Below are 22,724 nucleotides of genomic sequence, written 5' to 3' on the forward strand. Positions count from 1 at the left end.
ATGCCTTCCGCGACCCCCGCGATGTTATAGAATCACTTTAACAACTGACCCACGAAAGAATGTAGTATATATGGGACATAATTCAGACATTTTCTCTGCGTTTTTTAGTCTTCTATTGTCAGAATTCTTCTGTTTTTGTGTGAGCAAGCTTAAGTCGAACGAACAGCTGAGAGAATGAATGTAACAGCTGAATCTCAACTCTTCCGGTTGAATATCGAGCCTCGAATTGATAGACGCTCAAAAAGTATTTTAATTTAAACGAATCATTTCACAGAATATCTAACCACAATTCCCATTAATTTGTAAAATATGAAGTTGAAAACAGATCGGGAAAAAAAAATACGGTCATATTAATGTGAACTAATGTTCATATCTTGATTAAGGAGAGAACGAAAATTTGGCGTTGTCATAACAACAGCAACACCAAGCTAAATTACCCATAATGCTTCCAGTAGAGAGTACAGTTCGAGACGAGGCCAAAAATCCACATCTTTAAGTCGCTAGACACCATTGCCCAATTCTTCAGAAGTTATCAATAACACCTCTTTTCAAAAAACTAACAAAAAGAGTTTTGCAAAGGAAACGACTCCATTTTGGATTTACATTCGTGAGCCGTCATTTCGTGCAGCGAGTAGAGGGTGTGCACGCGCTTGATCCAGGGATTGTCTCGTTCGACTGCGATGTCTTGTTAACGGAAATAAATTTACTTTCATCTGCCGAGATCTTGAAGGATATCGGTTTTAACAGGAGAAAGAGCTAATCTGTGTCTATCGTTGGATTCACGTTTGGGTAACTTTGGACTTGTTTAGAGATCGCCTAGTCGGCCATTATGCGCGAGGAAGACGTAGAAGTTGCGATCAAAGTCGTGGTTGTAGGAAATGGAGCCGTTGGTAAAAGTAGTATGATTCAGAGATACTGCAAAGGTATTTTCACCAGAGACTACAAAAAGACGATAGGAGTGGACTTTTTAGAGAGGCAAATCAGGTGAGGAAGAGCAACGCGAACGGGTGTGTGATCAACTGTCGGGCGAGCCTTCAGGAGTATTGATGCACTTTACGAGAAGACCGCTCAGTGATTTTGTAATAAATGTTTTGTGATTTTCCAATATTCTTTGCATATTTCGGCAGTGTATATAACTGAGAGTAATCACCGGTTTTCATGGGCGAAAATGTTGGTCTAAGAGTTCTCTCTAAACGATCTTTAATTTGTGTCATTGCAGTGTTAGGGGCGAAGACGTTCGGTTAATGTTGTGGGACACAGCCGGACAAGAGGAATTTGACGCCATAACTAAGGCTTACTACCGAGGTAGGTAGCGATGTGTGTCTGTAATTGATTGCAGGTATGATTGGTAGTTGTAAATAGGCATTACAGTCTCCAGGTTTTCGAAACCTTACTTTGAAGTACACGGGTAAAAGAATTTGTTTATTTCGTCGATCGCAATCGATCTCAAGGAACGCTGCATATTGGAATATTTTTCAGTGGAATTGTCGTTTGCTGCGGTACATTTTCCAAAGTTTGCGTCGTTTTCTTAATCACAGTTAATACCCTTTTCGGCAACGAATCCCTTCAGCAAACCTTTCGTTAAATTGCAGTTTCTAGAGTATTAAAAATGATTGGCAATTGTGTTTACCCACTTGTTTTATATCGTTGCGGAAATTTTCGACTTTCCATCGTTTCGAAATTATAAGTTAAAATCCTAGTTCGGGTGGTCATGTTTTTATTTCCTTGAGAGAGTGAAATAATTCTAAAAGTAAATGAGCCATATGCATGTAGAGCAACCGGTGATTTTTTTTTACATACATAATTATTTATATTTTGTTCGGCGCACCCTGCAACTTAACTGCGATAAATTCTCGTGTAATGAACTGTTACGTAAAATAAATTCAGCTTTGCCACAATAAAATGACGATCGAAGATGAAATAATTAAATCTTTCGAGCGGATGTTTGGTTGTTGTAAGAGCTCACAATGGGATTTTTTTATGAAGATCGTAGTCTTTGTTTTAACAAATCCTTATGAAGGGCCGTAAGAATGGAACACAATGAAGTTACTATCATTGTTTAAAATCCTTTCCGCCTCACTGCGTCTGGTGAATTTTAGAGATGTCAAGCATGTGACAGCATCATTTGCACAAGTCTTTGCTGATTCACGGACACATTTTGTCTTGAACATCTTGACCATTTAGAGAACCAATATCCTCCCTAAATTTGCATAATTTCAAGAGGACCCCTATGTGAACAATTAATGTCATCTCCTGATTACTATAATGCACTTTGTAATATTTTCAATGATTACACCACATGTGTCTCACCTTGAACCTCCATGGAGATATTTAGAGCTTCTGATCTGAGTGCAGTTAATTAGGCTGGCTCTTGCTATGCCACCTTTTGGTTAAAAAAATTGATATATTGATTTAAGGGCTAGCCTTGTAACAGATATCTTAATGTCTGTCTAGAACTTAATGATTTTGCATACAGTAACTTTAATCTGGCCCAATGGTCCACATCTGTAATTCTGACTCAAGCCAGAAATTTTCCATGGTCCAAAGAGAAAAAGGGGTTTTCTGACATTCCAACCCTCCTGATCCAATCTGGAGTCTCCAGATTTGATGTGTTGCCTCTTGTTATCCCTATTTTTATCAGGTTCTCCAGATTTATCATAAAATTCTGATGACAAAGGAAATATGTTATCTTTTTTGTGGCTCCCCACTGAATGCATTTATACCTTATGGACAGAAAGTTTACAATTATTCATGGTCTTTCAAAGTGGCTATTGTAAAAGTAGTAAAAGAATTTTCCCTTTTTGATTCTGAAAAGATGAATCAACTATAGCAAAGAAAAGCTCCACGATATATGTGATAAGAATGAAAACCTTCTAGAATACAACAAAATGATGTCAAAATGCAGGAAATGCCACTTGAGAGAAACTAAATTTGAAAAATTTCCTGGGTAAGGCATGCCCCAGAACCCCCTTGAGGCTGGCACCTTTAGCACTAAAATATACTCCCTAATTCCCCTCAAAAGGGGTTGGAGTGTCCAGGTCTTGCAATTCAATTAAATATTAAGGACTAATTTTTTAGGAAGAAAAGCTGTAGCAGCAGTCATTTTGATCCAATATATGATATTCCCCAATGTTGTAATCTAGTTTTAATCAATCAATAAATTTTATTTAATCTCGGGCAATTCATCAGCTATTTACAAAAGGATTTAACTATAGCTGTTCTTCTTGAATGCCATGCCTCAGAGAGCTTTGCTAAAGGACCTGAGGGATTCTATTTTGAGATAATTTATGTGTGATAATCAAATCCTAAGTTTGTTCTCAGAGTCCCTCAGGTTGTTGCTAGTATTGTGTTCAGAGAATTTCAAGGTTAAATAGTTCAGAGCTAACTCAGTCCAGTGTTACTCTCCTAAGTGATTGTAGATTTTGGGCCCATTTGAATCTTACATTAATAAAAGCAAACAAATGCCTACATGTTTAACAGACCCTTAGGATGGAGCAGTACACTTAGAAGGAAATAGATCATTTCTTTACTTCTCTAGCTTTGCCCAATTTTTCCTATGGTCTCCCCATTTATGAGGGGTCAGGATCTGAGTCTGACTTAGAGGTATACAGAACTTCTTGGACAGTTGCCACAAACAAAGTAACTTTTCTTAACCTTATGGCCAGTGCACTTGGATAAAATGGATAAAACTCTTTCTGTAATTTAAAGTACAGACTTTGAACTTTGTTTTTAAGGGTTAGACTCAAAGAGGTTCTAAGATCCTTTGATTAGCATTAACTAAGGGATTGTATGGAAAATTGCTAGACAGCACCATTTGTGCTCCCTAGTGACTCTTCACTTGCCAAGGATGATTGTCAACAATAATTTTTTTGGCTGGCTTAATTATGTTGTGTTTTCTTGACTGCAGGTGCTCAAGCTTGTGCAATTGTATTTTCTACTGTTGACAGAGACTCTTTTGAAGCTGTCGAAAAATGGAGAACAAAGGTATGTTCTTAGAAATAATTAATATTTACACTGCTTTAAAATATATTATAACTTTTGAATCAGTGTGAATAGAGAAGTGTCAAAGTGAACCTGTGGAGATGCAAGTGTAATATTTCACAGTGTAAAAGCTTGAGTCCAAAATTACCTTAATCATACTCAACCATCAAGGCATTCAGTTTTGTGGTCTTGATTTAAAACCTTGACTAGAATGAAAGTTCAGATATAATAAGCTGCATAAGTATGTTCACATGTTAGTTCTTGACACTTCACATGGCAAGGATTGTGATAGCTTGAATTTTTCTGCCAGGCATGAGAAATAGTTCAGCAGACATGAAATGGCATCAGATTATAGGTATTAATTTCTAGGGTTAATGCTAGCTGTCAAGGAAAGGTGATGAAATGCTCATCCTTGACGAAATTCCCTATCCAAGGGATTAGCAATACTCCTACTAGCTTCATGGTATGGAAACACAGCCACGCTAGTTCAACTATCAGTTAACTTTACCTTTCTTTTTATTTTTTATTTGACCCTTTAACTCCTAAAAGTGACTGGGATATAATTTCTCTTCCCAACATCAGGGCTAAATCAAACTTTAAGTCATGAGAGTAAAAAAAAATTATTTCAAACTAGAGAAGGTCATGATTGTCAAACAAATTATCCTCATCAGTACCTTGATGTATAAGGAATAGTAAGGAGATTGTAGATATTGATGTTGGGATGTAAATGGTTAACAATTATCCAATTGATCATATGTTTTCAGGTGGAAGATGAATGTGGTAATATACCAATGGTGTTAGTTCAAAACAAAATAGATTTGATTGATCAAGCATTAGTTAAAGTGTAAGTTTGTCTGCCTATAATTTTCAGGCTACTTGATTTATTGTAACTGCATACCAAGTATTGCTTCTACATTTTCCTGTGAGACAAATTAGGTTTGAGTATGTTTTTGAAAATATAGAAAATCTTCTGGTGACCAGTATTTCCTAGAAGTGTAACACCCTTTCAATCTATTCTCCCCCAGATTTCCTTAATGTTAAACAATTTTGCGCAAAAATCACCAGCAGTCTGTCTTTCAAAGTTACCAGTTTAAACCTTGTTTTCAAACGCTGCCAAAATGTTCATGTTTGGTGCATAGATGGGAGGATTCTCAAATGAAATTAAGAGTTAGTGTATTAAAGACAAAGAAGACTCCTCTACCTACTGGTCTTAATTGATTGATGCTTGTGTAGTAAGGATATTAGGAATTATTTAATTTTCAACTCCAAATATTGCAATTTGGATTGGTTATCAGCTCATATTCTGAGTCACCTTATTTGGGAATGCATTGAGCCTAGTGTTGCAAAGCTGAAAATTTGTCAAATATCCAAACTTTTAGGATTTAATGAAATTTAACACAACGATTATTTCATTTGCATTTGTTGGATGTGAGATTGGTCATAGCCAACTCACTACTACATGCCTCATTGGCTATTTACCTTCTCATATTCAATGCACAGTCATGTAATAATTGTACCCAATTGACTGGTTAGATTGAAAATATATATTTTTTCTTTTATTGCTAGCCTTTTAGTGTTTGGCACTAATTTGTAGTACTTTGTTTCTTTGGTTGCAGTGAAGAGGCAGATGAACTAGCCAAAAGATTAAGGTTAAAATTTTATCGAGCTTCTGTGAAAGAGGATCTAAATGTTAATGATGGTAAGCAGAAAGTACAGTAAACTAGTTGAATTTACATTTTTGTTTTCCACTTCTGTGTATTACAGTGATCATTGTATTGTAACTGGTTCAAAACTAAGAGAAAACACCATGATGGTATTATGTGATCATGATGTTGTTACATGTTTACCATTAATCTGAACTTGTGAAATAGAGAATCTAAAATTAAGGTAAACTGTGTTGCATTACAGAATACCTTCATTGTGCTTAACCCTGTAATCTCAAGATCCAACTAGTTATTCTCACGAGTGACTGGTATACACTTCCTTACAAATCAGACAAGAGAATTTGGTGTTACATGTACCATATTTACCCATGTATAATATGCACTTTTTTCCTATATTATACATGGTTTCTATTGTTTTTCAAGCACGTCCTAATTTGCATAAATTAAAAACACAAGAAAGAAAGAAAGTAACAAAAGCCTAGTATTAATTGGTCTTTATTAGCTTGAGTTAAATAATCTACTGATGAAACATTTTCAATTTCGATCCACAAACACAACAAAGAAAGTAATGAAAGCCTCATAGTAATTAGTCTTTATTAGCTTGAGTTAAATAATCTACCAATGAAACATTTTCAATTTCAATCCATGAATAAATTTAGTAGAGTATTTAAGAAAAAGCTGATGAGATAAACATTACGATCGTACCTTATTACTGTAATCACAAGCAATAAGAAATTCAAAACGGTAACGAAACTTACCACTGCGAAACGTCAGTTGTAGGAAGAAATAAAGTTTTTTTGCTGTGAAAACTTTTTTTTATGGAAAATTTGGTCAAAAATCAGGGTGCATATTGTACATGGGCGCATATTATACACGGGTAAATACGGTATGTCAAGATAAAACCTGCTAGCTGATAACCATGTCAGTTCTCTTAACCTGTTTACAGTGTTAATCACTCATGGGAGTTAAATAGTCAAACAACATTTGATGTGGCCAGTTTTAATAAATTACCCCATGCAGTAGTTCAGTGTTTGCACCTGCATGCATTTGAGAGACCCATGGTTAATTTATTTTCACAAAACATTAACAAATTATTGTATATTTTGTCACAAATTAATTTGATAGAAACATAAATCTCGTGTACAATTTTTCCTTGTGTAATGGATTGATTTTGTTCTCTTCTAGTATTCATGTATCTCACTGAAAAGTATTTAGAAATACTGCAGAATGTTGATGTAGAGGAACCCAAACCATCACAACACAAAAATGGTAAAGTTTCACCACTGTTATTTACAATAACATTACATGAACCTGCATTGAAAAATATACTCAGACATTTAGAACTACTGATTTACTTTTTGTGGCTTCTTATATGTCTTATAGATTTTCAACTTGAAATGTTTTTTCTAGTTGTAACAAAACTCCCTCAACCTTTAGTGCACTGAAATGTTCAGAATGTCATTAGTTCTCACCACCCTATCCATCAACTTCCAAGATCTTATAGTAAATTATCCTTACTTTCTGCCATACAATGATGATGATGTTAGTTTGGAGGATAAGGTATTAGATCAACTAATGATCCCCTAAATGATTTTTTTTTAATTTTCATCACTTATCTGCTTGATGTTGTATGGATATTATAAGGAGAGATTCTGCCTTGGTCACTCGTGGGAGTTTACGGGTTAAGCATGCTCACTTTTTTTCGTATACACGTTGGTATAAATAATAGCATACACACTGGCATACACTCAATGCCAAAAAAGTTGACAAAAGAAAGGGTCAAGTATGAACAATACAACCTGATGGCTCTAAAAGCATGTACGTATGATAATCATAACTAGGTGCATGTGAGTAATGAAAGCTACCCAAGCATTTTTTAGATCTAAAAATTTATGAAATGTAAGGCAGACAGCAAGGATATCAAATATATTGGTTTGTGGGAGTAAATTGGGCAACTTGTAGAGCTCCCACCAGCTAGGTATTAAAAATTTAATGGCGTTCAGACTGAAAGAAAAATCTCTCTGTATGCATTCTTTTGACAGTGCAGGATATGAGCATATTTGTATTACCAGTGGTAATGATGTTCTTTGAATTCTTTTTCACAGTTGCTGGAATGTTTAATTCAACCTCACCAGTGAATGCATCACAAGGTGGAAACAACAATGCACGCGCAACACAACAAGTAGAGACTGGAGATATTATCACACTTAAACCAAACAAGCAGAGGACAAAGGGCAAAAAGAATAAGATATCTTGCTCTTTGTTGTGACATTCGAATTTCAGGACTGTGCTTTTAATTGTCTTAACAGTTTCACAAAATTAAACAATGCCACAATATGGCAATAAGAGTGGAACTGTTTCTAACACATGTTCAGTTCATACTCAGGGGAACAAGATTTCATGCTTCTCATTAAAGTAATGGATGTGAAGTAAATTTTCACCACAAATTCATGAAAATAGCTAGTTTTGGGACAATTCTAAATTATCATATTTTCTGTTATTGGACAAGTTTGATGTTGTAGTTGCTGCATTTAAATATAACAACACTCAAATGTTGAACCTTTTCTGACTTGTTTCTATACTTTGAGGGATTTTGGGCACTGTATGAGATGACAGGTTTTGATTCAAGATCAAACCATTAGAATCAGGTCATGGAGAAATTTTTATGGAAGGAGTAGGTTGAGGAAATAATCTTGTCCATTCTTTGGAGGTTGACTGGAAATTATGAGGGGGTAATTGAAGCCCCCAATTTGTAGAAGGGGGAACTTAGGTGTTACTTTTTTGGAGAAAGGCATTGTACTTGCTTCTGCAATCCTCTTCAGAACTACCCATGTGTAGCTTGTTTCTAAAAAAAAGTACTTTTCTTCTTTACACTATTATGTGAATATTGCATGTTGAATGTGACTGTGGTATGTATGTTGGGGATTCCATTTACATATCAGTTGTTCCACCCAATTACACATACAATTGTGTGAGAATTCTCTTCCCAGTTTGGGTACCACTCATGATGCATTTTTTCAACTTCAGATAAAATGTGGATAAGAGGAACTGCTGTAGGATAGCTGGTCTTGACTTTTTCCTTTCTTTTTTCCTACTCTCTCTCCCTTCCTCTCTCCTTCTCTTTCCTCTGCTTCTGTTTGTTTGCTTGTTTGTGTTTTTTCTTTTTTGTTTGCTATTAGAGGGGACGGTCTTGAAGGAAGGGATCCCATTCTTAGGCCAAAGTTATCCAAAGTCCCATTTCTAATTTTTCCCCTTCAGGCCCATCATGAAAAATCAAAAGTAAGTTGAGTTTGTGAGTGAGTTAAGAGTTAACTTAAAATTTATAACAGGGTTATTATTATGGCAGAATTGCATTAATTTTGGTCACTGTCTTTTTAATAACTTCATAAGTTTTGGTATTCGAATGTTAGTCACTATCTTTTGAAGACAAGATTCAGTTGAGTTAATTGCCATAAGCATGACTTTATCTTTTTCACAATAACAGCAAGGATGCAACATGAATGAATCAGTTTAAATAGAATATTATTGAATCTTCAGCTGGAAAATTTGAACATGTTTTTTAACATATATTTCAGTGTTGCATTTTCTATTACAATTCACTACAATTTGTTAATCTTATACGCACAAAATATTGAAAAAGAGCATCAAATATCGTTGTTATAGTTATATTCGTGTTTCATATTTAGAGTTAATGTATGAAAAGAAATCAAAGAATAAAGCTGGATCCAGTAGTCCTGGGAAATAAATCATCTAACCCTCTCCATTTTATTATCAGTGTGCATAATCTCCAAACCGTTCTCAATACATTTTCAATGGTACTAATAAAGGGAAATTCTCTATACTCAAGTGCATCTTAAATTTGCAATCACTCCCCTTATTCTTGAGACCTACATGTAATGTGACCTTGTGATCGATACATTGGTGTCGAAGTGCCCCAGAATTAGTATAATTCGTCTCCCGGTCGCCGTCCACGTCTCAAAGAGTTCTACACTAAAGTTCTCTGATTATTTAAAGGAAGAAATTTTGCTTTTGGATCAGTTTTGGATCTATTAAGAAGGCAATACTTAAGGCCTTCAGATACCCGGTGAGTGCCCCTCGAAATTTTGACACTCGACCTGATAATCTTCGCATTCAGGACCACTCAGGGCTGTTGGACAAGCATTTTTTGAAACACAATAGAAACTATAGGGAGAGACTTCCATAAAGAGATACTGGAATTAATTCCTGGTACTTTCTTCCTCTCGCAGTGCAAAGTAGGAACCGAAATACTGCACACACACACACACGAAAAAGAAAATTTAAACAACACCGCAACGCTACAAACCTTCAACTTCTTCATTCATCTCCTTTTCAGAAAGTGAGTAGAGTGACAGCAATTCTTACAAATGAAGCAAAACTTTTTAGTTTGCTTAACGTGTTTCCCATTTCGCCTTCTTTTCTTCTTTTCTTCTTTTCTGCTTTAAAATTCCCGCGGTGAGTCTGCAAGAAGTGCTGCTGAAGGAAGAACAACAACAACAAGAACGGGAGGCCGGTCAGCGGAATTCTTTGTAAGGACTTGCGCTTCGAACACCTAATTGAAGAGGCTATGCGCATGTCGGCCTCTTCTCGGCTGCCTTCACAAGAAAGTGGTTAGTACAAGATACTCTGTGAAAGATTGCTATATTTTAGCCTTAGTTTTTGACAAATAGTAGTTTTACGTATCTTGTATGACTTTTTAACTCTTTAAATCTCAGATTGAGCCACGATTATTCTCCGATGGCTCTTCTTACGCACTCTATTTTCCGTTGGCGTAACTGAGTTGTTGTTTTTAGATCAGCTATGCTAACGCAAAAAATAGTCAAGCCGTCAGGAACAGGCGAGCCAAATGAATTGGAGAAAAGCGTATCAGAGGTACTATCTTCACTTTCTCAAACTAAATTTTTACCCTTAAAACTAACGAAGGAAAGGAGCACAATGTTTAGTAGTTTAATTTGTGTATGTCTGCTCACGTGGGAAAAACTTTGTGTTCATTCGTTTCATAGGCTCTTCTCGAGTTAGAACTGAACTCTACCGATCTCAAGTCGCAGCTTCGAGAACTGTACATCTCTGGAGCGAAGGTATGTCAAGTTAAATTTTAGTAACTACTCACTATCACGATTGTGTCTTACCATAAGAACACAGAATTACACGTAAGACGTCTTAAAAATTCTATATTACTTACAGTCTTGAATAATTTTACAGGAAGTCGATGTTGGAGGAAGAAAAGCTATAGTCATTTTCGTACCTGTACCACAAATCAGATCCTTCCAGAAGATCCAGGTAGTTAAACATCATATTTTATATATTGCAACTAAATGTGAGAGTGGTAGCCTTATGTTTTTGGAAAGAATCAAGTGCTTGTTCCTTATCAGGGAATAAAGGGGGTAAAGTTTAAAAGAAACTCTGGTGCTGTGTCGGTGGGAGAGTATAAAAGGCCACTGTGAAGAGTTTAAAGGCTGACATTTTGTGCCCTAGCCCTTCATCAGAGCAATTGGGAAGAGCTAACACTCTGACAAGGGCTAACACTCGAAACGTCAGCCTCTAAATTCTTTACAGTGGCCAATTTACATTATCAACTCAGTTGACAACATTATATTACCCTTATCAAGGAAAGCATATAAGAATCTCTCCCAACAATTTTTCACAAAAGCCATTTTGGTTTTATCAACTGAATCAATGATTAAAATTTACTACCAAAAATTTTTCTAAAGCCATTCATGAGCAGATTTGCCATTCACTCTGATGAAGGGCTAATGTTTGAAACATCAACGTCATAAACTCTTAACAGTGGCCAAGATACATTTTAAACTCAGTTGATGAAAACCAAATTATTTTGTTATACCCTCACTGATGCAGCACCAAAGTTTCTTAAGAAACTTGCCCCTAAATTCAAATAATTTAATCCTAAAGGATAGGAATAATCAGTGTGTGTCTCTATGATGTATGATCTACTTGTATTTTTGTTAAAGTTCGGCATTTAAAAGGTGTCATTTAAAGGCTCTTAAACCAAATTATTTTGTTATACCCTCACTGATGCAGCACCAAAGTTTCTTAAGAAACTTGCCCCTAAATTCAAATAATTTAATCCTAAAGGATAGTAATAATCAGTGTGTTTCTCTACTATGCATGATCTACTTGCATTTTTGTTAAAGTAAGGCATTTAAAAGGTGTCATTTAAAGGCTCTTAGCTATCTATAACAGCAATGTGATTTCTTAGACTTGAAGGTACAACTCTTTTTACTATTTGGAAAACTATAATCTTTGATGAAATGTGAAGGAAGCAACCTTACTCTCTCAAAGAGATAGGGCAAGGTTCTTCAGGGTTTGAGTCAGACCGCGCCATTGCGCCAATCCCGCAATAAAATTTAAAATGTCCCGTCCAAAAATGATTCAGGGGTCAATACAACCTTTATCATAATTGAGTAAAGGGGGTAAGTTTCTAAATAAATTGTGGTGCTGCATTGGTAGGAGACTTTAACAGGGTGATTTAGCATTGTCAATTGAATTGATAATGTAAAGCTAGCTTTGAAACTATGTAGGGTGGCCGATTTACATTATCAACTCATTAATAATACTTAATTACCATAATTTCCGGCCCTATACCCATGGGTAATCTGTTGATTTTGCATTAAACACACACCACTGCGGGTAACAAGGAGGTGCAGGTTATGTGACAATTTTAAAATCTACTGGTAGTTGAACTGGAAAAATTCTCACCTTCATGCATTTCCACCTCTCAATTGAATTTTATTGTGTATATATATATATATATATATATACATAGATATACATAAATATATATAAATATATTAATAATTATTATTATCAACTTGTTAATAATACTTAATTACCATAATTTCCGGCCGTATACCCATGGGCAATCTGCTGATTTTGCGTTAAACACGCACCACTGAGGGTAATAGGGAGGTGCAGGTTATGTGACAATTTTAAAATCTACTAGTAGTTGAACTAGAAAAAATTCTCACCTTCATGTGTTTCCACCTCTCAATTGAATTTTATTGTATTAAGATTGCCACAAAGCAGCACGAAAACATGATTATGACTCAAATTTATTTCATGCATAATTAGTTGTGTGATGAACAAATTGTTATCAGCACGCATGAAAACAAAACCATGATGGTGACAAAAATAATCCAAAGATATCCGGCGCATCAATAACAAATTTCCATTTAACACTAGCTTGAGCTAAAGAGAACTTTCCCGTTTTAAGGGACTTGAACCGGAGATATCTATTTTTTTCAGAAATCGCTGACAGTACTTTATAATTCAAGTTTCAACACTCACCCAGCTTTCTTTGAACAAATCAAAATGGCTCTGAACGATCGCTCATACAAAATTTGGCCACAAATTCACATTCTGTCAAGTATGAAACATGGAGATTTGGGCATGGGCTGCTAGTGTTTTTACTGCATAATTTTAGCAATAAAGTACATGCTAATATTGACACAGAATTGTGCACATGTCTGAATTTCTTTGACCTTAAACTCAACAAAGAAGTGTTCAAGTTTTTGAAAGTTAGATCAGACAACTATTAAAAGACTGAATTGTACCACATTAATGTCATGTTTTTGCCACCAAAAAGTTGAATAACATAACATGCAGGTTATCCACCAGTGCGGGTAATCTATTGACTTTTTTTTTTCGCCGTATGCAGCAAATGGCTGGAAATTATGGTACCCTTTATCACAATTGGTGTGATAAAGTTTGTGATCTGTCCCTGTTAATTATTTGTAATAGTTTGCTGTTGTCTCTGATTTCTTTTGAGAATGGTGGTATGATGCTGCTTTCAAACAGTGGAAAGTATTACTCCAACACTTAATGAAATTTAAAACCATGTGTTGTATCATGAACATAAAAGCACCCTTGAATTAGGGCAGGGTATTGTGATTTTGGTAATAACACTGCACAAACAATATCCTGTTCACCGGAATCCTTCATGATGAAAGAAAATGTCGCCCCAGTCTGATTTAAAGTTTGATTGAGATGACAAATATTTCTGAGAGGAGCCCTCTGATGAGAGCTAAATTGTCTGAACCTGAGAAAGAAAATTAAAGGTTCTGATGAAAGCTGTCATTAGAGAATTTTATTGTAGTGTTTTCATTGACTTCTGGACTCTTTCTAATTAATACTTTGCCTTTTATTTTCTCAAAGACCCGTCTAGTACGTGAACTTGAGAAGAAGTTCAGTGGAAGGCATGTGGTCATTGTTGCTCAGGTTTGTAATGTTTGACTCTTCCTTCTCCATTTTATTGTGTGGGTTTTTTTTTTTACATCCTTTGCTATTCAACATTTTTATGACCATTGAATAAAGTGACAATATTCACTCTGCCTTTGGGAAATGACTGTTAATCATTGGGCAGTTTTCACAACTTGATTTATTTGAAAGTTAGGAGGAGGACTCTTCAGTTTCTTTTTGGTACTCCTGTAATTCTTATCAAAACACCAGGGTTCAAAATAACAGCCAGCTGCTAGCAGCAGCTGGAACTTTTAGCACACTTGCCATGGATTTTTCACCAAAGAACTGAAATTTTATAAAAAATATTATGCTTATGATTGTCCAACTGAAGTAAAGTTGCTTTCATGTTATGGTGAACATTTCATATCAGGCAATAAAGCAGCAGAAATGTTTTAAAAGCTTTATGGAAATGTAAAAAAGTATAAAGTTTCTAAATTTGAAGCATGCTACTGAGAGAATTTTTTGTTTACAGTATTCAGCTTTCTATGTATTTTTTCAAGCATGAAACATGCAAGTTTGTGTACACACCATCATATTACCATTTTTATATTTCTGCACATACATACAATCTTGAATCAAGATTTATTTTCTGCCAAATCATGTTTAATGTCGTTTGTAAAGCCTTCTCATGCATTCAAATTAAAGTCGATACTTGACAGTAGTGTGACAATTTGTCTAGACAAAGTTGTATATTTCACATTTGAACAAACACCAAAAAATTGAGCCATTCACTTCACTTTGTTGGGAAAGGAATTGCCACAACAAAACATGCTGATCAAAAAAAAGATTCTGATGCTGAAATTTACTAGTGACAGTTGGGGGGGAAAAAATGAGCCTTGGCAAAAGCCTACAAATTCACGCTGAAAGCTGAAAAATTATTTTGAACCCTGGAACACAGCTTGGTTCAGCAGGTTGTTTACATATACATTATTGACCAAGGCTAAGATCAATGTGGCTGGATATTGGCCAATTTTGGTTTTGGTTGTTGTTGTTGTTGTTGTTGTTTGTACAGAATGAAGTCTAATAGTTATTAGATGATGTTTCTTAACTAGTACTTGATTACTGGGTATCTGCCAAAAAGTTTAATTTTTGGTTAAATTTTATCTCAGTTAATGAATACAGAATTTTCTTAATCTACACTTTGGCCTGTTTGAAGAGCCATCCTTAAAAATTTATCCTATTTTTCCTTGCAGAGGAGAATCCTTCCACGACAAACAAGAAAATCAAGAAATCAAAAACAGAAGAGGCCAAGAAGGTAAGGCTACAGTAATTTCCCACGGTAGTTGCATTTCACCACTCTTGACTTAACCCTTTAACCCACAGAAGTGATTGAAATCTAACTTCTCTTTTAATATCTGCACTTCATCCAGCAAACAAGTTATGAGAATACTTATGCTGATCAGGAAGACATTTTCATTATAAAACGCCAAATTCTTGTAACTAATTTATTAGGAAATGTGTAGCAGCCAAAGAGGAGAATTAATTCAATCTTGGAATTAAAGGGTTTAAGAAAGCTTTACTGGCATGACGCTAATGATTAGCTGTTGTTGCTCCAGTCTGATTGACACCATGAGAGACAATATGTATGTGATAGGCTTAATGGCCAACATGTGGTATCAAAATTTTTATTTAATTAGATTGTACTGGTCATTGAGGAAGTGCTTTTATTTTTTGTTGTCTCTGAGTTCAAGTGTTTTGTTTGTAAACAGTCGAACTTTGACAGCTGTTCACGATGCCATCCTTGAAGAACTGGTCTACCCAAGTGAAATAGTTGGAAAGAGGACAAGAGTGAAACTGGATGGTTCAAAATTAATCAAAGTGTGAGTGCAACTTAGTGTTTTGTATTTTAGTATGTTACAGTATGCCCAAATTTCTACGGGGAATTTGCACATCTTCAAACCAAAAAGTAGCATAATCAGATGGCCTCATTCTGCCTCTACATTCTTTTTCTCTGATGCTTGTCAATTCAAAAGCCTTTGAAAGTCCTCTATGCATGCAAATAAATAGCAAGCTCCTTTGGAAAAGGTTGGTTGCTCTTGTGTTTCTGTGACCTTTCTCTCTTCCAAGTACTATTAGGCCGACTGAAGACTGACAGCCTTCTAATAATTCTCCCCTTTTCAGACATCTTGACAAACTGCAGCAAACAAATGTGGAACACAAGGTGAGAGTCAAACTTTGGCTTAGTGGTGCCCAACATTATCATATACATACTGGGAGTGTTCCTTGATTCCTTAGTGATGATAGAAGATGCCGCCCCAATCTGACATAAAGTTATGATTGAGTTGGCTACAACTATTTCTGAGGGGATCTTTTTTTAAAATTAGATTAATCAAGGACTGAAATGACCAACCTTAACACCATCAGTAATTCTCCTTAATGTCTGCTACACAATTCTTTTGATGGTGATTCAGAGAGTTTGGTATTGGATCAACTAATAATCTCCAAATTTTTGTTTTTCCTTATTCCCATTACTTGTCTGTTTGATATTGTATTCATGTGGCAAGGAGAAATTATGTATTGGTCACTCAGGGGAATCAATGGGTTAGTAATAGAAGACCGACCAAATTTCCAGCTTAGTTGTGTAAAGTTGTGTATTATCAGAGATATAACCTTTTGGCATCCTACGTCTGTAATGAGACAGAAAAGAAGGAATTCAACAAAGTTTAAAGATTATGATTCTTATGGGTTCTCAATTTGTTTAATCATCCCTAGCTTGAATTTAAAATCTTTTGATGTGCTCCAAGAGAAATTGTTTGTTCCCTCATTGGTTTGTCAATAGCAATGGTAATTGTGATTTTTATTGCTTGTCAGGTGGACACTTTTTCCTCAGTGTACAAGAAGCTCACAGGCAAGGATGTTACATTTGAGTTCCCAAGCTATGACTGAATGCCTGCTTGAACAATAATAAAATCTTATTGACAACCTGTTCTTTTGTCTTACATTGTAACTTAACAAGTAATCTTTATTTTAAGTAGACTTTGCGTGGTTATCTCTGCTTGCGTGGTAAAGCTCAGGCCTTAACGGTCTTGATAGTAATTCTACTTACTGTTTTCCATACAACTCTTTTAATGTTAGTTAAGAGAATTCAATATTGGATCAACTAATCATCTCCCAATTCATATTGTTCTATATTCTCATCACTTGTTGCTGGATATGTTATTGATATTGTAAGGGGAAATTATGTTTTGGTCACTGGTGGGATTTGAAAGGGTTAACAGGGGAGGCTTGCATCTTTCCCTTTTTCAACAAACTCCTCTGAAGACCATGCTGGTATATACATGACCAACAGAATACCACCTCCTCCTCCAAAAGAGTGCTCAAATTTTCAATCACCAACAAAGATGTAAATCACAAGCAAAGTCTTGTTTCAACTGACAATTACTGAAATTAAATACAAACTAACAGTATATTATTATATCCTGATGAGAGCTATATGTGAGAGTTAACCCGTTAACTCCCAAGATCTGATTGTTAATTCTCCCCTCTAGCTGCAACACATTCCTTGCAAATCAGTTCTGAGAATTTGGTGTTAGATCAAAATAGCAACTTAGTCTTGGGCTTATTCTTACTACGTCAATACATTCGGTGTTCATTAACTGTGAGCAAAGCCAATCCTATTAGACCATTCTATAGAAGCCAAAGAACTTAAAGAGCCTCCCGGGAAGGGAGGCTGGGGGGGGGGGGGGTGATTATGAGAGGGTGACACACGGACGATGGTCACTTGCGGCGAAACGACAACTAATCCTTTGGGCCTGAACATGACTGAAGTATCATGGGACTGTTCTGGTAGTCTAATTTTAGTGAGAGGAGCGGAATTTTACGTTGCCCTTTTAACGTCCAATTGTCAGTCGTCTTTTAAGCGATATTATCCTCGAGCCACGTCCAGATTCGTCTCCGTTGGAGGGTTACTGCAGAATTCTATGACAGAAATCCCCCTCCTTTACCAATGGAAAGTCACCCGCAGGAACGTTTTATCTGTGAGTATACTTGCTTACTTTTGCCTCTTCTCTTGCACTCATGTTTATGATACGTTTCCATTTTCATGAAAGTCCACCATCGTGACCTTCGAGTCTTTAGTAATCCTTACGTCAATTAAAACATCAAATATATTCAAATAATGATCAAACCTCAAAAATTTAAGGGGGAAAGCTCCCCACTCCCCCACCCCGCGGTGACAACGTGACCTCTTTCATGTCACGAAAATACATTTAAACATCACAAATTAGTATGTCATCAAAGATTTTGGGCTCCTCTTATTTCATAAACCGTATTAAAATATATTTCGCAAAATAATAATTTAAGAAGAGTTACTATTTTGCGAAATAGACTATTTTCACCCTGCGGTGACAACGTGACTTCTTTCATGTCACAAAAATACATTTAAACATTACATTATAGTATATTCTCGAAGATCTCGGTCACCTCCTCTTTAGCTATCCATACAAAATTAATCTCGCAAAGCAGTAACGTCAGAAAAATTACTATTTTGCGAAATGGACTATTTACACTAAGCGGGCAGTAACGATGTTGCTATTCTCCCGTCACGCAATATGTATTTGGTTGACGCACTAATTTTTGGTCTCTTATTTCATAAACCGTATTTAGATACATTTTGCAAAATAGTCATGTTTGGAGATACACTATTTTGCGAAACGGAATATTTTTATCCTTCAATAACATCAGTGTCTTTCTTTTCGGGTCAAAAATTTTCTTTTAAACATTACATTATGGTACATTTCCCTATCTTGGTCACCTCTTATTTCCTAAACCGTATTAAAACTTTTTTCGTTAAGTAGTAATTTTGGAAGAATTGCTATTTCACGAAATGAATTATTGTTACGCCATGATGAAAAATATTGCCATTCTATTGTTAGCAGTACATATTTGATTACATAAAAGATTTACATAAGCTTTAAAAATTGCAAATTTATTGGAAACCCAGAACTGGGTTTTACTGTAGCGACTACATAGACTGATGTGGAAACAAGAGTTGAAATACTATTAATTTATTGAATTAAGTCCTTGTGTAATTTTCGCCTATTTCAAGAAGCAAATCCTTGTGACCGTCTTCCAAACGCTGCTTTACACTTTTGGTGTCAGTTATCAAGCCTCTCCAGAAATACGGGTGCCTTGGAAGGATACAGCTCTTATCAATGCAATAAAACCTCTTTGCCTTTTTTTAATGCGTTACGACCATTTCAACATTGCCGCTATCGTCTTTTTTAAGTAGCGATAACGCTCCTCGTGAAGTAGAACAATGTCGTAGGGCGCTATCTGTATTCTTTTGGAGAACTCATTTGTGCAACCGGTGCATGTTATTGCATTCGAGTAGTCATGAGTAAACACTACATAAAAGGGCTCGTCATTCTGGTAGTACTCGATGTACCTCATGGGCTCTGGCACCATAACGTCATAGGGGTCTTCTTCTGACACGACTGGCACGTGGCTTACGTTATTTTTCCCTCTTGTTTGTTTTGCTCGTTGATTCGGCTTTCCCTCAAGCTGTTTAGAGAGGTTTGCGCTGATGATCTTTCCCATTTTGTTACAAGCTTTCTTGTGAGTGGCGATGAAACTTCGCAGCCTACCAGTCTTCCCTGCGACAACAAGGACGTGAGGGCACAAACCACCACTATCACGAAAAGATTTGCAGGTCTTGTCGCACGATATATTCTCGTTCTTTGTTTCTACTGTGTAACTGGTATCAAATTCGGTGACACAGAAGTTTGTATTCACATGTTCTATGATCTTATAATGCGACAGTATGATTTCCGCCCTCCTCCATATATCTTTAAGCTCACATGAAGTAAATTGTAATGAGAGCTCGCACTCGACAAGGCGTGTCATCGCGTTGATGAGATGTCATTTGTGTCCACTGCAATGGATCCACCTCAAGGTGATTATAGTCTGCGGACAGACGATATTCTCCCATCTGATAGATGACTTTGACCAGCTCGTCTAAATAAGGCTGCACTACGCGTTACTCAATGAGATCGTGTATTCCCACCTGATCAGTTTTTGTCTGAAAATCTCCTCTTTTATAACAGTGTTGTATGCCTCGGTTCTCTGGTTTTGCCATTTGTTTTGGCGGATTTCCAAGGCCAGCAGCAACGCGAACAGGTCGTAACATACATTCTCGCAAATAAAGGTCAAAGACGACCTTCAATTGAGTGAACTCATTTGGTAAATGCCTCTGGTCATTGGCGCTTAGTAACTTTCAGCTCCTTATCAAACTGCTCTTCAGAGGTACAATCTAAAAGACCTATAATCCTTCTCCCATCATGCTCGGAGCCTAAAAGCTCGCGGGCTATTTCCTTACCAATGATTTCCTTGTATGTCAAACACTTGAAATCGAGAACTGGCAGACTTGAATAGTCGATGGTCTTGGGCTTAAGAACAAGAAATTTAAAAGCCATAATCTTGCCTGATTAAACAACACACAAAGCGAGCACAAAGCAAACCTCTTGCAACACGTGGAACTTGCGCAAATGTGAAACACGATCTCTTGCTCGTAAGGAAGGGGTGTGCGACGGATGCGTAATCAGAAGCGCGTAACTTTTCCATGTATATTATTTTTATTAAAAAGTTTGAAGCAAAGTAACTGTAGTACTTGCGATAATAAAACTGCTGGACGACTATGTTGGCATGGATATGCTGCTGTTCTCTGAGGGTCTCAATGGGGTGATGGCTTTTACGGCTATCGGTTAAAATTTTGGCCAATTTTCGGTTAACGGTTAACACCTTTCCATTGTTTCCACCAGAGATATTTTTACGGTTAACTTTTTTTACGACTCACGGTTAAAATTTGTCAATTTTTACGTCTAACGGCTAAATATTTTGGCCTTTTTACGGCTAACGGTTAACCCCATTGGGACCCTCTTCTCTACACGAGACGAAGAGTCTAAACATGTTTAGTCGCCACTGGAAAACTGTCATGTTTGGTTTTGCACCGAAACAGTGTACACCCTTCAAAACGCACGAAATGGAGTCTTTCAAATCTCACGGGAGAACATGCCCCCACCCGCCCCCCTTGAATATTGCACCTCCGGCGCTGGTCAAATTACGCCTCTGGCTCTCAAACGCACTCCCCGCGCAAAAACCTGTCTCCGGGCTTGCACCTGGTTTTTCTTTCATTTTTTATTTCACTATGTCGTATCGCTCTGCGATTTTGATTGCGACTCTAACTCCGGCTCCGTCGCTAGTAAAAACCAGCTTTTACCTCTTATTTTCCACTCCCTCCCATGTCATTAATTGGACACAACCTCAGTTTGGGCCTTCAGCGGGGCTCTATTACTTGGTTTCGGCGTCACGCAATACGGTACTACATAGTTGTCGATTATGACTAAATGAACCTGTTAGCCCAAACCTCTTGTTGAACTTTTATGGAGATGAAGTTATTAATTGGCTTTTAATTAATCATTTGAAGCTGAGGAGAGGAAAACACCGTCTTGTTGCTTGGCAGTGAAGAAGTACAGACCACAGCTAATTAAAACACTTACGTACAAGGAAAGTTGAGACCCAATCTGTCACGAGTCAGGCATTTAAATCATTTATGGGCCATTTTGCAAAACAGCAATTCTTTCAAAATTACTGCCCCGCGAAATACACTTAGAAGACGTCTATAAAGGTGAAGATAGCTTAGATCTTTGCAATTTGATGGTACGTTAAATTAAAACCTACAATCTAAATCCTATTGCAAGACACGAGAATGGTAACGTCGTTACCACTGAGTGAAAATAGTTTATTCCGCAAAACGGTAATTTTTCTGACATTACTACTTTGCGAAATAAATTATATCGGGATAGTGAAAGAAGAGGTGACCAAGGTCTTCGAGAGGTAACCGGTCAAGTCGCCCGAGAGTCATCTCGCCCGAAGTCATGTCGCCCGAAACCTGAGTCATGTTGCCCGAAATTTTAGTAATGTCACCCGAAAAAAAAGTCAAGTCACCCGAAGAAACAAATGCTAAAAAGATCAAAATTTCAGACTGTAAATAGGCAATAACGTTGAGAAATTTCTTATCACTAAAGCGCTCTTTGTTTCCGACAACACTATGAGGATTCTTAAAGCGTTGTTCGTTCCTAACAACAAAGGGAAACGTTCGTTTCCAACAAAAAAATGCAGCGTTGTTCGTTTGGTATGTAATCGTTTCTTACTCACGGACGTTTCGTAAGCTTGAGAAACTTTTTCTTGGTTTCTAACAATACTATGAAGACTTTGACTACACAGAAATCGATCGTATGCTCGGAACTGAAATATGTTTGAGTAACGATTCTAAAAGCGTTGTTCGTTTCTAACAACAAAGGGAAGCGTTCTCCGTTTTCTCCGAAAAAAAAATGAAGCGTTGTTCGTTTGGTAAGTACTCGTTTCTTACTCACGGACATTTCGTAAGCTTGTGTAACTCTTTCTTGTTTCTTAAAATGCCATGAAGACTTTGACTACACAGAAATCGATTATATGGTCAGAATTGAAATATGTGTGAGTAACGACTCTAAAAGCGTTGTTCGTTTCTAACTAGGGAAGCGTTCGTTTCTATAACAACAAATGCATGGATGCAGCTTAACATACGAGTAAAGTTCTGTTGCATCTATTTTTGACTTTCTTAACAATAACAGATGAAAACACCTGGTAAACAAATGTCGATCGTCGCGTTCGACAAGTTGGTAAAAGGTAAAGCGAGTAACATACAAATAAAGTTAACTTAAGGTAAGTGTGACATTTTTAAGATAACAGTCTATTGTTTATGCTTGTAACTTTTTTCACAGTAGTAGTCTGATAGCATCATTTCCCTTAGGATCAGAATAGGCAAAA

The 22,724-nt window shown here is 36.5% G+C and overlaps 3 protein-coding genes across 3 annotated transcripts in view; all 3 read left to right on the forward strand.

Moving 5' to 3' along the window:
* Positions 1-457: 457 nt before the first annotated feature.
* LOC131798618 (ras-related protein Rab-23-like) lies at positions 458-8,199 on the forward strand. The gene is made up of 7 exons (XM_059116314.2): positions 458-984; positions 1,220-1,305; positions 3,908-3,984; positions 4,746-4,825; positions 5,598-5,680; positions 6,831-6,914; positions 7,751-8,199. The coding sequence occupies exons 1-7, from the start codon at positions 830-832 to the stop codon at positions 7,912-7,914; spliced, it is 729 nt and encodes a 242-aa protein (XP_058972297.1). The 5' UTR covers positions 458-829; the 3' UTR covers positions 7,915-8,199.
* A 2,012-nt stretch (positions 8,200-10,211) lies between these two features.
* Positions 10,212-16,841, forward strand: LOC131798566 (small ribosomal subunit protein eS7-like). The gene is made up of 9 exons (XM_059116225.2): positions 10,212-10,273; positions 10,457-10,535; positions 10,667-10,741; positions 10,866-10,943; positions 13,836-13,898; positions 15,113-15,174; positions 15,629-15,739; positions 16,041-16,080; positions 16,731-16,841. Exons 2-9 carry the CDS (start codon positions 10,464-10,466, stop codon positions 16,803-16,805), a joined length of 576 nt encoding a protein of 191 aa, XP_058972208.1. The 5' UTR covers positions 10,212-10,273; positions 10,457-10,463; the 3' UTR covers positions 16,806-16,841.
* Positions 16,842-22,575: 5,734 nt separating this feature from the next.
* Positions 22,576-22,724, forward strand: part of LOC131798590 (serine/threonine-protein phosphatase 6 regulatory ankyrin repeat subunit B) — a 46,958-nt gene continuing 46,809 nt past the window's right edge. The window contains exon 1 of the mRNA XM_059116263.2: positions 22,576-22,619. The gene's annotated coding sequence lies outside the window, so the exon portion shown is untranslated. The remainder of the gene's footprint in view (positions 22,620-22,724) is intronic.

The sequence above is a fragment of the Pocillopora verrucosa genome, chromosome 2, assembly GCF_036669915.1.
Source record: "Pocillopora verrucosa isolate sample1 chromosome 2, ASM3666991v2, whole genome shotgun sequence".
NCBI classification, from domain to species: Eukaryota; Metazoa; Cnidaria; class Anthozoa; order Scleractinia; family Pocilloporidae; genus Pocillopora; species Pocillopora verrucosa.

What these genes read in the sequence shown, in the direction of transcription:
- LOC131798618 (XM_059116314.2), top strand. Translation starts at nt 830, where the DNA reads ATGCGCGAGGAAGACGTAGAAGTTGCGATCAAAGTCGTGGTTGTAGGA. An exon ending in AACTAAGGCTTACTACCGAG is followed by an intron (nt 1,306 to 3,907) that starts GTAGGTAGCGAT and finishes TCTTGACTGCAG; the next exon opens with GTGCTCAAGCTTGTGCAATT. An exon ending in GATCAAGCATTAGTTAAAGT is followed by an intron (nt 4,826 to 5,597) that starts GTAAGTTTGTCT and finishes CTTTGGTTGCAG; the next exon opens with TGAAGAGGCAGATGAACTAG.
- LOC131798566 (XM_059116225.2), top strand. Translation starts at nt 10,464, where the DNA reads ATGCTAACGCAAAAAATAGTCAAGCCGTCAGGAACAGGCGAGCCAAAT. An exon ending in TGTACATCTCTGGAGCGAAG is followed by an intron (nt 10,742 to 10,865) that starts GTATGTCAAGTT and finishes ATAATTTTACAG; the next exon opens with GAAGTCGATGTTGGAGGAAG. An exon ending in GATCCTTCCAGAAGATCCAG is followed by an intron (nt 10,944 to 13,835) that starts GTAGTTAAACAT and finishes ATTTTCTCAAAG; the next exon opens with ACCCGTCTAGTACGTGAACT.